Source organism: Gymnogyps californianus, chromosome 21 (assembly GCF_018139145.2).
Source record: "Gymnogyps californianus isolate 813 chromosome 21, ASM1813914v2, whole genome shotgun sequence".
Taxonomy (NCBI): Eukaryota; Metazoa; Chordata; class Aves; order Accipitriformes; family Cathartidae; genus Gymnogyps; species Gymnogyps californianus.
In genome coordinates this window covers 2,838,523-2,851,316 of record NC_059491.1, presented here as the reverse complement: position 1 = coordinate 2,851,316, position 12,794 = coordinate 2,838,523, and the positions used below count along the sequence as shown (strand labels likewise).

At 41.4% G+C, this 12,794-nt stretch overlaps 1 protein-coding gene across 1 annotated transcript in view; it reads right to left on the bottom strand.

The window, feature by feature from the left end:
- The window catches only part of SSU72 (SSU72 homolog, RNA polymerase II CTD phosphatase), a 29,954-nt gene extending 18,236 nt beyond the window's left edge, over nt 1–11,718 (bottom strand). Inside the window, exons 1-2 of the mRNA XM_050909324.1 lie at nt 11,614–11,718; nt 3,730–3,873 (exon numbers count right to left, since the gene is read on the bottom strand). Of these exons, the coding sequence (XP_050765281.1) occupies nt 3,730–3,873; nt 11,614–11,693 (224 nt within the window). The 5' untranslated portion in view covers nt 11,694–11,718. The remainder of the gene's footprint in view (nt 1–3,729; nt 3,874–11,613) is intronic.
- Between the last annotated feature and the right edge of the window lie 1,076 nt (nt 11,719–12,794).

Here is a 12,794-nt window from a genome sequence, read left to right as displayed (position 1 = left end):
GAGGACAGGTTCTGGCCCCCCTCCCCCCAATTTTATATCATCATATAACTATGGAGCTAAAACTGGAATCCTATCTACAGTTAGAGAGCAGGTCAAATTAAAAGAGGAGGTCAAAAAAGTAGGAAACAGAGCAGGAGGCCAAGCTTGCAGAGTAGAGGCAGGCTGCCTAGAAATCCTAATAAAAAAAACCTATCTATGGAAATCATTAGGTATCTTCCATCTGAGGGTCACAGATACATCAGTGTTGAGAAAGGGAAAGAAACAATCAATCATGGAGTTAGTTAATATTGATATAAAAACCAGGAGCTACAGCGGCAGAATTTTGGTCAAATTTCCATTTGAACAGTTCCTATCCCTGGGCATAAAAATCAACTGCTGTTGCAGATTTAAATTGGTGTTTAGAAAGTTTCATCCTTGACTAGTTTTTGTGTTCACTTGAAGGCAAGACTGACCAGTTTTCCTCTATTTTTGTTTCATCTTTAAAGTCACCACCATATAATTAGAACTAAGTCCTTAAACCCCTTCACACAGCTGTAAGGGGCAAGTAATCCTAGTGGCCTATCTTTGAGAGGTCCAGTTACACATGCAAATACAAGGTAGTGTATCCATATTATGCATGCATAGCCCCACAGAGGTACCACAGACCATGGTCACGTCTCCTACAGATTAGTAGTAGAACACTCTACTGTTCTCCTAGAAATAAGAGTAATATTTTAAAAAGCAACCAAAAGCCACATTCAGAACAGCCTTAAATGGTTTTGTTGCAGCCCTCTATTAGGACTCAGGGAGTTTAAACACTATATTCTAAAAATGCAATGGTAGATGTGGATACTTATTTTAACTATAAGGTTTAACTACCACATCTTAGAACGCTTTGAAGTACTTCCATTTTAGATATACTGTAACCACCTACTCAACTGAATCTGTATGCCTGGCTCCATTAATCCCTTATTCCTGTGCTTCTGAAATGCAACATATGCCTTCAAGGCATGTGAGCTTGTGCTCTGTATTTCACTAATTAACTGCAATGAAGGTGCTTTTAGTCTCTGCAGAGTGGGTTTTTGATAGTTCCCCCCCCTTCCACAAGTGAATAAGAAAGTTTCAATGGATCTTTTCACTCTAACACATTTGTAACCTTGCTCTGACTGACGTCCCAACACTTCAGAAAGCAGTAGTCTCAAACAGAAATGAGCTTCTGCAACAGGGGTCATTTACTTGGCTGGCCAGAGAACGTTCTAAGTTCCTTACAGCCACAATTTTACTGAGTATCTAGTGTCCATAATGCTTTGGACCCCTGTTGGCATACAGAACTGGAGGAAGGACATCACTCTTAAGTGAGGCAATATTGAATCCTGAGCACTCAAACTTCATGTGTCCCATCACTGAATATGGGAACAAGATACACTATCTCAAACCTCATGGAAAGGCTACAGATGACCGTCATCTCCACTTAGCCGATGAAAGCAAGGCTGGGGAACAGAACAAGCAGCTAAATCATATGAAGAACCACACCTTCTTTTGGTTCCCCATACCAATTACACTCAAAGCCCATCAGAAGAGCAGGCCCTCCCACCCTTCAGCAGGTAATGTCTGCATGCCCATCACCTCTATGAAGCAATGCTCACCCCAAAAACCCGAGAGCCCATGCGACCCTGGTTCACAAAAAACTACTCCACAACTCTGACAAGAGTAGGTCTGGTTTTGGTTACTGTAAAAGTCTTTACCCTCAAAACCCATTTCTGGAAACGGAGTTGCCTTCTGCACTGACAGTCTTCACTCTGAAAATCTTAACTTATATTATCAAAGAATCAAAAATGCAAAGATGTAGAGGTAATTGTTCTTGCCCTATTTCCCTTGCAACGGCTATTGTTTAAACTTGCTTTCTTTTATCTTGAGAAAAGGTTTAACTGTAACACTGCAAATACATTTGAGGAACAAATCTATTTTGTTCCAGCATGGAGCAGAACCAAAATGGTAACTCCAAACTATGCTGAATGGCGGGGACTAGGTAGGCTTTCTGTTGGTTTTATCTTAAAGTATTGCCATACTCAGTACAGCAGCAATGTGGAATGCAACAAGGAACTCGCAAGTCATTAGTGCTTGTTAAAATTACTTCTCAATTCAAGTAATTTTCTTTTGAAGCAATTATTTTTTAATCAAGACATGGCATACCTTGTTAAGATTGGTTTGCAAGATTTTCCTTTTCTCTATAGGCAGAGGGATAAAAAAAACCCCAGCACATCACACGTGATTCATTAAGACTATACCCTACATTTTGAATTTTTTTTAAACAAGGACCTCTAATTAGATATTAGGAAACCAGTACCCCTGCAAGGGATACCATTTGTGTGGCACACCATGCAGAAAGGTATTCCAATGTTTGATCAGTTCTCACTGTGCTGTATAGCTTTAATCAAACAGCCCAGCCCTTCTTAACAAAGTCTTTCAATGCCCAATGCAAAAGAAGCCACCACTCTTGGGGTCTCAGGGAGCTCAAATTTACTATTTCTGGTCAGCAAATACAACAAAGAATTTGCTGAGCAGTAGCAAGCCATAGTATAATCTGTACGACCAAACAACCGTAGAGCTATCTTTCAAAAAGTTGTTGAGTTTGCTGACGCCTTGGCTAACAGCTTGAACTGTTTTCTACCATGTTCCAAGTTTTCTAGTCTCTGACAACCTGTTTAGTCTTATTCCAGTTTTTTCAAAAAGATGCAAGAAAACTGGGCTGTTTGAATAAAATTAAGACATTTAAACCATGTTGACATTCCTGTTGGATCTTCAGATGGCCATATCCAAGATTTTAGGAAAAAAACCTTATACCACTAAAAAGTGCAAAGACTGCTCTATTAAATTACCAAGATTCATTTCTGGGATACTTCACTCTAAAGGGTCCTCTATCTTTTAAGCAGAAATTCAGCATATACTGAATCCCTTATTTAGGGTAAATTTTCTCTTTCATATTTAACATTAAAAAAAATCAGATCCCTTGTTGAGAAAAGAGTATCTAGAATGAGTACCCCAATTTTCTAGGTTTGTGGGTTTTCTCAGAAAGAAATGAAAAATCAACTTTAAATATAGATGTTCTAAAATCATGCAGTTTGACATCAGTCATGGTTTTAAGGAGTGTGCATAATCTTGATCACCTCTGCTCTCCAGGATTAAATATGTTATTGGGCTCTCCTATGTCCATTCTTTATAACATACTATAGGATTTTTATTTTTTTTTTTCGGTGCACAGATCAAATCATGTATCAAGAAATTCTCAGTAAGAAGGGTGAGCTCTTTAATGAAACGTATCCTCTCTCCCAGAGAAAGTATACTGTAAACCTTACCTGTCAGTTTGTCTGAGCTAAATACAACATTAATGTCGAGGTGGTCGCTCTTCGCATATCCATTATCAGGACAGTCCTTGCACTGAGAAAATATGGTCCACAGTGCAGTGGAGGTAATGGACAATCGGTGGTAGTATTAATGTGTTTTCATTCAAGAGCTAAACATGTTAACACACTACAAAAGAGCATTTTGAATGTGTGCATTGTAACTCAATAGCAATTTACAAGGGAGCACTAGAGGCCCATTGTAAAAAAACCTCCTATAAACTTAAAACATTTTAAGTTCACCAGTCAAGCAACTATATATTCCTAATGCATAATGCCAAATAACAAATTACACCTTTCAAGGATGAACCATATTGGATTTTTTAAAAAGGCCATGCCACAGGGATACAGTTCTTTGTCTTTCCTAAGCAGATCATTGTACATCTGATCATATGTTGTTTTGAAATCATAAACATTCGGCTTGTCCGGTGCTGGTCCTGGCAGTTTCACATGAGTCCCCGTTCCAAAGGATCGGACACTGAATCCTCGTTTGCTGAAAGACAGAGGGGAAGGGAGGAGGGGGGAAAGGCAGTTAGATTGGATGGACTTTAAACACCAAAGTGCTGAAGAACACGTACTGAATTTTAAAAACACCTCTTAGCAACCAAATAGTTGGGCAACTCTTAACTAAATTGCCAAGCGTACCCAACAGGCATATTTCCTTGCAGTTCCAATCAAAACTCATACACCATTTCTAAAGGAGCGCTTATATTTTATATGAAATTTTCTTAGAATTATGGTACATAGCATTTTGGATATTTCTTTTGTGCTTTCAGGCATCCTGGATTTGCAACAAGCATGTGTTCTGTATTCACTCTTGGACAATACAGTATAGGCAGAGATGTTTTTGTCTTGATATAAGAAAGTAGGTAACAACACAAACTGATCAATACACATGTATTCTGCTAAAGTTGCTGGGCTAACGACATTATTCCCCTCACTATGTTGCCAAAACTACCTCTAGTGTAATTTAATTAGCCTAATACAAACATTTATGTGCCTGGCACTTGAGAAAAGTGGACTGAAAAACATACTGTGTAATTACCTTTACAGAAGTGGGGCAGATATTCTGCTGGCTGGTACCTAAAACTCTTGGGTAAGCCAAGGATAGCTTCATTCCATTCTTATGAACAACTACTTGTTTAATAATTATAATTAAAAAAAAAAAAGGCAGGAACCTGCTTGTCTTTAGGGGTAATGCCAAAATGTTCCGATTAACCTAAATACACCTACTTGAACCTCAACAAATCCTTCAGTAATATTAAAGAAACATTACAATATATTTGTTGAATAACAGGACCAAAAAGAGATTGCTTTCTGGTGGTCTAATGGACAGAGTTACACAGTAAAATACTGTTGCTACCGTCCAGAATGCTGAAACATTTGGCTTTATAATGACAATCTAACTTCTGAAACAGGCCATGACCACAGCTCAATATAATTTTTTTAAGGATGCACACTTTCAGCTTCAATGATTTAGCAGAGACTGAATAGAGCGAACAATGTTAAAACAAAAAGCAAGTAAAGAACCCAACGCCTGCCCTCCTCCCCCATTCCCCCCCCCCCCCCCCCCCCAAAAAAAAAAATCTGTAGAGCCTTCTTCTGAGAAGAGTGAGCAGGAGACTGGGAACCAGTGCAAGAGTCACACCTTGACTTCTTGGTCTTCACATACAAGATAACAAAGAAATTCAGTAGAACACACCAATTCAAATTGCATGTTTGCCTTCAAATGGTGTCTTCGAAGTGATCCAAAAAGCTTCTACGCAGAGACTAACTGTGATCAAACTTTGTCCCAAGCTCAAACACTGCTATGCCACTATCCATAGTGTTATTTCCTTTAATTCATCCTATTGGAACATAGCACCTCCTTTCTCTTTTCTTGCTTCACTACACTTTTTCTTCCACCAACTATTTATAGGTTCCTATTTCTGTAAACAGACAGGATACATGATGATTCTTTGCTTCTTTCTGCAGGACTAATGACTGAAAACGGATACAAGTGGAAAAAAGTGCAATTCTTTCCCCCTCCCAACCCTCCATCACATTAACAGTGACTCATAACTGCACCAGTTACATTTAGTTTATTTTCCCTGCAATAATTCCAGACCCAAATTTTTATTCTACTGCTTCTACTGGACATGAAGAGAGCCATAACATGTACAGAAGAAACTGCAGTGCTAAAATACTAATGTTTCAAATTTGATCTTTTTCCAGGTGTCTCACCCTTCTTTCCTTTCTATATCTACCACTTGAAGCTATTTTTGCTAAGAATTTTAATACCAACTGAGAAATAGTGGCACCTTGCATTTTCTGCCTTTCTTTCTCTCCCACGTTACTGCAAAGCAGTAACGCTACAATGGAAAATATTTTCTTCTGTACTTTCCTCCTAACTTTTAATTCTTCCTTTAATATTATTCTCTGAAATACATCTACTTGGGTCACACACATTAAGCGGCCCATCTCCAACTGTCGGAAGTGTCCCTGAAGTTTGCACGATCTCATATAAAGCAAAACAGAAATTTTAATTTGAAGTTCCAGACATCAAAAATTTGTGCCTCTAATGCACACAACCCATTGAAAATTACTTCCTTAATAGCTGGAATATGCATTTCTCACATGGAGTTTCATGCTTTGACACCAGCAGTTGCCAGGGTACAGCTTTTACACTATTTATGCATGTGCTGGTTTTGGCTGGGATAGAGTTAATTTTCTTCATAGTAGTTAGTATGAGGCTATGTTTTGGATTTGTGCTGAAAACAGTTTTTATAATACAGGGATGTTTTAGTTATTGCTGAGCAGTGCTTACACAGAGTCAAGGCCTTTTCTGCTTCTCAGAACACCCCACCAGTGAGCAGGCTGGGGATGCACAAGGAGTTGGGAGGGGACACAGCTGGGACAGCTGACCCCAACTGACCAAAGGGATATTCCATACCATAGGACGTCATGCTCAGCTTATAAAGCTGGGGGAAGAAGAAGGAAGGGGGGGACATTCGGAGTGATGGCATTTGTCTTCCCAAGTAACCCTTACGCGTGATGGAGCCCTGCTTTCCTGGAGATGGCTGAACACCTGCCTGCCGATGGGAAGTAGTAAACGAATTCCTTGTTTTGCTTTGCTCACACATGCGGCCTTTACTTATTAAACTGTCTTTATCTCAATCCATGAGTTTTCTCACTTTTACTCTTCCGATTCTCTCCCCCATCCCACAGGGTGGGGGGAAGTGAGCACGCAGCTGTGTGGGGCTTAGTTGCCAGCTGGGGTTAAACCACAACAATGCACCAGGTGTACTACTATGAAATAGTCAGAAAATGTTTCAACACATTTCTTGCAACAATTGGGGGGCGGGGAAGAGGGAAGAATGCCTGCACAGAACCATTATTCAACAGAGCCTGCTTTTACTAAGCAGCTGGACAGATCTAGTTTAGTGAGTCATCGAGTATCTGTTGTAATGTGGCACAGCCTTTTAACAATGAACATTTTCTACAAGACAATGTGTATCGAATATTTGTTCTTGACCTAGTAAAACTACCCAGAAGATGGAAAATAATGAGCTTCAACTTTACCATGAACAGTAAAGGGTAAGATATACTAATATACTATCCTAGCACTGATTTCTGAAAACGTGAAGCTTAAACATTAACAGACCTGCAAATGTTGTGAAATTTCAGGAAGCTGTTTCTATTAATACTATTAAGACCAATGTACATAAACTATCAATATACTAAGTACAAATATAAGCCAGTACATAGATCTCATTTTCAGCAAGTATGCTCACCTCAGTTTAAATCCAAAGCTCATTACAATGAGATCACATACACTACTCATGTGCCCATGAGTTTACAGACTTTTAACTGAAGAACCTGAAAACAGTCATTGCATTTCCCTCCAAAGAATCTCAGAGCTCACTGCAAATACTACTTCTCATCTGGGACACAACTGCTGCTGAAAGCAGAGATCAACATGGGACTACACTAACAAAGCACTAACACATGACAGAGTTGTTATCACTCAGTTTCAGGTACTGAGAGATGATATTAATCCATGCAGATTGAAACATGAACTTTTATCCACACCTTTCTTCTATTCCATTGTTATTTTGGGATCTCACACATGCTTACTAGATTAAGGTATTTTTCAGCTTACTGTAAGGTCATAACAGTACAGCTTCTCTTCTTACAATGGCCAGTAATAAGTATTACTAAACATTAAAGCAAATGCAATAAATCCTGTAGTACCGCTGCAGCTGGTAGTGGTAAAGACTTTCCGGGGACAAATCCCCTGATTTTTAATACCCCTGTAATTTTAATACATCCCCTTCCACAACATGTAGCAGGAAAATAACTAGTGACAGTGCCCTCCTTGTAGACCACTTCGAAAATATCTTATGCCATTCAACCAATATAAAAAAAACCAAACAACCCCCAAAAAATCCCACACTGTTAAACACCAGGAACACAAGCACTGTTAACTAATTTTGATTACAAAATTTTAACAACTTGTTGTAATTTGCATTATCACTGATAAGCTGTCAAATGAAAGTGCTATAATATAAAAACATTAAAACATATCCTTCTTGAGGGCTTATTAATACAATTTAAGATTTCTTAAATGAAGCAATACAAATTTCAATACTTCACTGCATTTGGCTGCTGACAGATAATGCCAGTATTAAAGCCACATCAAAGCTGTGACTAGCAACTTATGTAAACTGCAAGGGTGCAACTAACATCAATATGAAATTTAAGTTTCAGCTAGGAGCGTTTCAATATTTAAATCTGTTTACTGCCACTAAGATATCTCATATTCACACTCCTAATTTCTTAACACACTTAGTTTCCTAAAACAAAGGAACATATATATAGCTTAAGTGCGTATCAGTTCCTGTAAGTTTTCATTATCAGTAGTAACACAGAGACCCTGAACTCAGGAGACAGAGATAGGATATCTATAACGTAAGAGCCTGAAAATACAAAGTTACCAGAGCACCTCCTATACACTGGGAGAGTTTGAAACGATAACTTCCTTTTAAAGGCCATCAGTGTACTACCAAATAAATATACCCAAATGGAAATGTCAAAGTTGCTGCATAATGAAGTTTGGTAACAAGGGAAGTGTTACCCTTCCACCTTCCTCTTCTATGTTTGAAGGAGAACCATGGCCTAAGTCTGCATATTCTATGGCAAAAAAAAAAAAAAAAAAAAAAGACCTATACACAAATTATATTTGTAAAAGCAAGAAATGTAGGAGGAGTAAGATTTGACCTAGGGACTGGTTACACATGAACATCCAGTTTGACAGCTTTTAAGGAAGGATTGTGTCTTTCTGCATAGTCCTTATTGCTTTTCCTCTTTTCCCTCTGCTTTAATGTCTCAACATACCCCTATGGTGACGGTAAGTGTTCTATCAACAAACTTCAAAAGACCTTCAGTCTGACTGCTGTTGGAAGATTAGAACAAAATGTTTAAAACCTGGTTAATTAGAAAATATGCAAGCACACTACAAAGCAAACTTTGTACTGAACCAAGATAACACCAGAAACTGGTAGATTGATTATTCAGATATGAAAAAGATCTAATGGATACGTTTGTTTTCCAGAGGCACAAGTGGCAGCAGAGAGATATCAACTACAGTAAGGATGAATGAGAAATTCAGGTTGGCAACTAAGACTCACTGCAAACCCCTCTGGAATGAACCACTACAATTTAAAAGGACAAAAAGTTTGTAAGTGTCCAAAAAAAAGTAACTCTTACTAGCTAGTACGTTAAGTTTAAAGAAAGAAAAATAAACCCAAACAAACACACACCACCACCATTCCCCAAACCAGTGAAGTGTGCGAAGAAAGTATGCACTACAATTTTGCTTTTCTGAGTCCAAAAGAGAGAACACCAGGATGCTACAAAATGTAAGTACATTAAGATGTTAAATCAAGCCTGCTTAAAGCACTTCATAATTTCATACATTAAAAAGAAGAAACATAAAAGCAAGAAGTGATGGACTGCATGTACTTCCAACAAAAACCTACCAAGTAAATCAAACACTTCACCTAGATGTTATATGTGGAGGGCTAAATTTTATGTTTTACAAATGTATCAGAAGTTAAAATTCAGACATTTCTGCAAGATCATTTTTGCTTTAAAAGGAAGTAGCATACAATTAAGTTCAAGTTTTAGTAGGCACTAGGTAGGCCTAACATCTGGAAAGTAAAATAAGCTTGCCTTACTGATAGATATTTTTCTCTATAAATTGAAGAGTGGAACAAGCACAGTTACTGATAAAAATTCTACATGAAAAATTTGCCTTAACTAAAACCTGTAATTCACTAAAACACTGAATAGACTACAGAAGTTAATTCTGAAACCTGACCTACAGCATTACAAAAATCTAAAAGACTCAAATATAAGACAAACACATCAACAAAAATTTTAGTTTTTATACATTTCCTAGCCGATTTTCCAAAAAAGCCTATATAAAATACTTATGCAAGATCTTAGGCTACACATTACAAAGCGCTATTTATGAATGTTCATTAAGATGTTCAACATTGAAGGCTGGACTCCAGATTTTGTTTCCAAATAGTCACCTACTGTTCTATAGAATCTGTATCCTTCAAAGTCTTGTAATCCCTTAACAAAATACCTTGAAGTTTCATAATACCTCAATTTCTTCCTAACTCTTCTTCCTCTTTTAATCATGTGTTCTTTCAAACTGCAGTGCAACATATAGCAAGACATTACCCTGAACTGGTAAAGCAGACTGGCTTTGAGCCAATGCAGACGTTTTCCTGAAGTTTACTGGCACATGACCATTCTCATTGCATGGGGTAGTTATTTCTTTAGAACAGCATCAGCAATTCACCTCTATTTTGCCATTTATGCTATCGTTGCTATAATTACACAGGATGTTGCTGAAAATAAATATTTTCCAAATACATACATTTTGTTAATTTTTAATTAAAATCTTAAGGAAGAATAGACTTTCAAAAAACATTTCCCTGCCACATTTGCCAGAAGAACATCAGTCACACCGGAAGTGATTTATTTCTTCTGCAAAAACAGAGAGGAAGAAAATGGCTAGACATTAGAAGTAAATTTAACTTTGTTCTTAGTACTCAGATTTCAATTAAAACTCAGTTCCAGTATTATTAGCAGAAAAGCAACAGAAGAATAGCATCCTTCCACCCCAAGCAGCTATTGGCAATAACATGTTTTCATAGAACTGCCACAGGTAACATCTGATGCCAAGTTTAAGCATTAACAGCATCATATGCTGCTCACAGTAAGATGGCTGCCAGACCAGATACTTCTATTATTTATTCCTTTCAAGGCTGTTGTTTTTATTTAAATGTAGCACACAATTTACACATAGTTGTTTGGCTTACTATGCTAGCAATATGTACCTTTTAATGTGAATGTTACTTTGCATAACTTCAACAAAAAAACCCTTTATCATGTTCCTGCAGTGCATAGGGAAGATTTAGGAACATGATTTCAGGCAGATCAGGTCTCTCCTGTCTGTCAGTCCATCCCCAGTCTCCCATCTCCCCTTTTGAATTCAGCCAAACTGAAAATACTTGCAATGCCAAACAGATGAACCCTCATAATCTCAAAGATATTTAACATTCTGAACCAAACACTTTGTCCAGTTTTCCTGCAGCAGGAAAAGGCTCCCTTTCAGTGCATAGAGCAGTTCCAGTCTTCAGATGCATTAAAGGGGGAAAAAAAAAAAAGAAAAAAGAGAGAGAAAAGGAGCATTTAAGTTTTCAGATGCCGAAACACGGGAGCTGTTCTGCGCCTGTCGAATTTGCCAGCTCGTGTTTTGCACCACTGGATCCGGAAGCCCGCCAGCGACGGTGGAACAGACCCCACCGCACCGGCCACTCCGCCGAACCCAGCCTGGAGCAGGGTCCGGACGAGACAGGATGCAAACAGGATGAAGTCCCCAAGCCCGTGGGCCTAGCAGGGTCAGGCGCAGGCCCCGAGCACGGCCTCGGACCGCAGCCGGCGCGGCGCCCCGCTGCCCTGACAGCCCACTTGAGCCCAGCTCCAGGGCAAGCAAGGCAGCCAGTGTCCGCACTACAGCGGCCAAGGAAGGGCCCCTGATGCGGTCCGGAGGGGCGGCCCGCGACGGAAGGCGGCCGCCAGGGCCTAGGACGCACTCGCGGGGCCCGGCAGCAGCGGGCCAGGCCGCGCCGCCGCCGGCCGGAGGAAGGAAGGGGGTCGGGCAGGCCCTGGTTACCTGAGGATGTTGTGCGCCTCCATGCTGCGGTTCTGGTTGCTGGAGCACACCACGGCCACGCGGAGCGGCGAGGAAGGCATGGCGGCGCAGGGAAGAGCCCAGCTCCCTCCCCACGGCTCCGAAACCCTCTCGGCCCCGGCCGCGGCTCGCACAAAATGGCGGCGGGAGCCCGGCGGCGGGCGGTGCCGGGACGTGTCACCAGGGCCGCGCCGCCCCGCCGCGGCCAACCGCGGAGCGGGCGTCAGGGGGCGGAGGCCGCCGCCTACCATCGAGAGAGAGGCGGAGCCGGCGGCGGCGGAGGTAGCGCGCCGCCAGCCATAGAGCTGGAGGCGGGGCGCGCCGAGGGCCCGACCCCGGAGCTCCCCCGCGCCGCCCTCGCCCCGGGCGGCTCTCGCCCGCGGCGGGGCCGGTCCCGGTCCCCAGAGCGGAGCGACCGTGATCCTCTCTGCCGCGCCGCGGAACCGGCTTCTTGGCGGGGTTCACGGGCGGCCTGCGCCGCCGGGTCCCGGACCGCCCCTCTGTGTGTCGCGCCTCTGATACGCAACCTAGCAGCGCTCGACAGGCCCCGGGTTGTTCTTAAGAAACACGGCTTGCTCCGGAGCCCGGGGCTTCCCGGGCAGCACCGGCGAACCGGCGGGCGCGACCCGCAAGGGCTCAAGTGTTTACAAAAGAAAACAGGTCATTTAGCGTGAATTCGTGAATCTTGCCGATTGCTTGGGCTGTTAAACTAAAAATGCCACCGAACTTGGCAGCCGCTTATTGAGAGAGAAGAGCCACCGGGAGAGTCACGGATGTTCCCCTGGCGCTCGGAGCCAAGCTCGGCACAATTTATTTCCTCCCATCCAACTGCATTTCCCAGTTTTCTAAGCAGAGCAAGTGGCTGGAAACAGCGCTGCACGAACGGTTTGTTTCTGACCCAAGTTCTGATTTCCCACGGGACAGCCCGCTATCAGCACGCAGCCTCTTATTCCTAAATGGTAAAGCTTTGTCCTGATGGACTGTTCAGCTAACAGATGTTTTCCTCTGGTGCAGTTCCAACGTTAGGGGAAACTGTGAGGCAGAGAAAGGCACTTGAATGAAACTACCTGAGGGCTAGTGCAAAACAGGGAGTAGCTGTGAGAAAAGGTCCAGCTTTGCTATGAATCACCATTGAATGCTGTGGATTTGTACTACTCTACTGT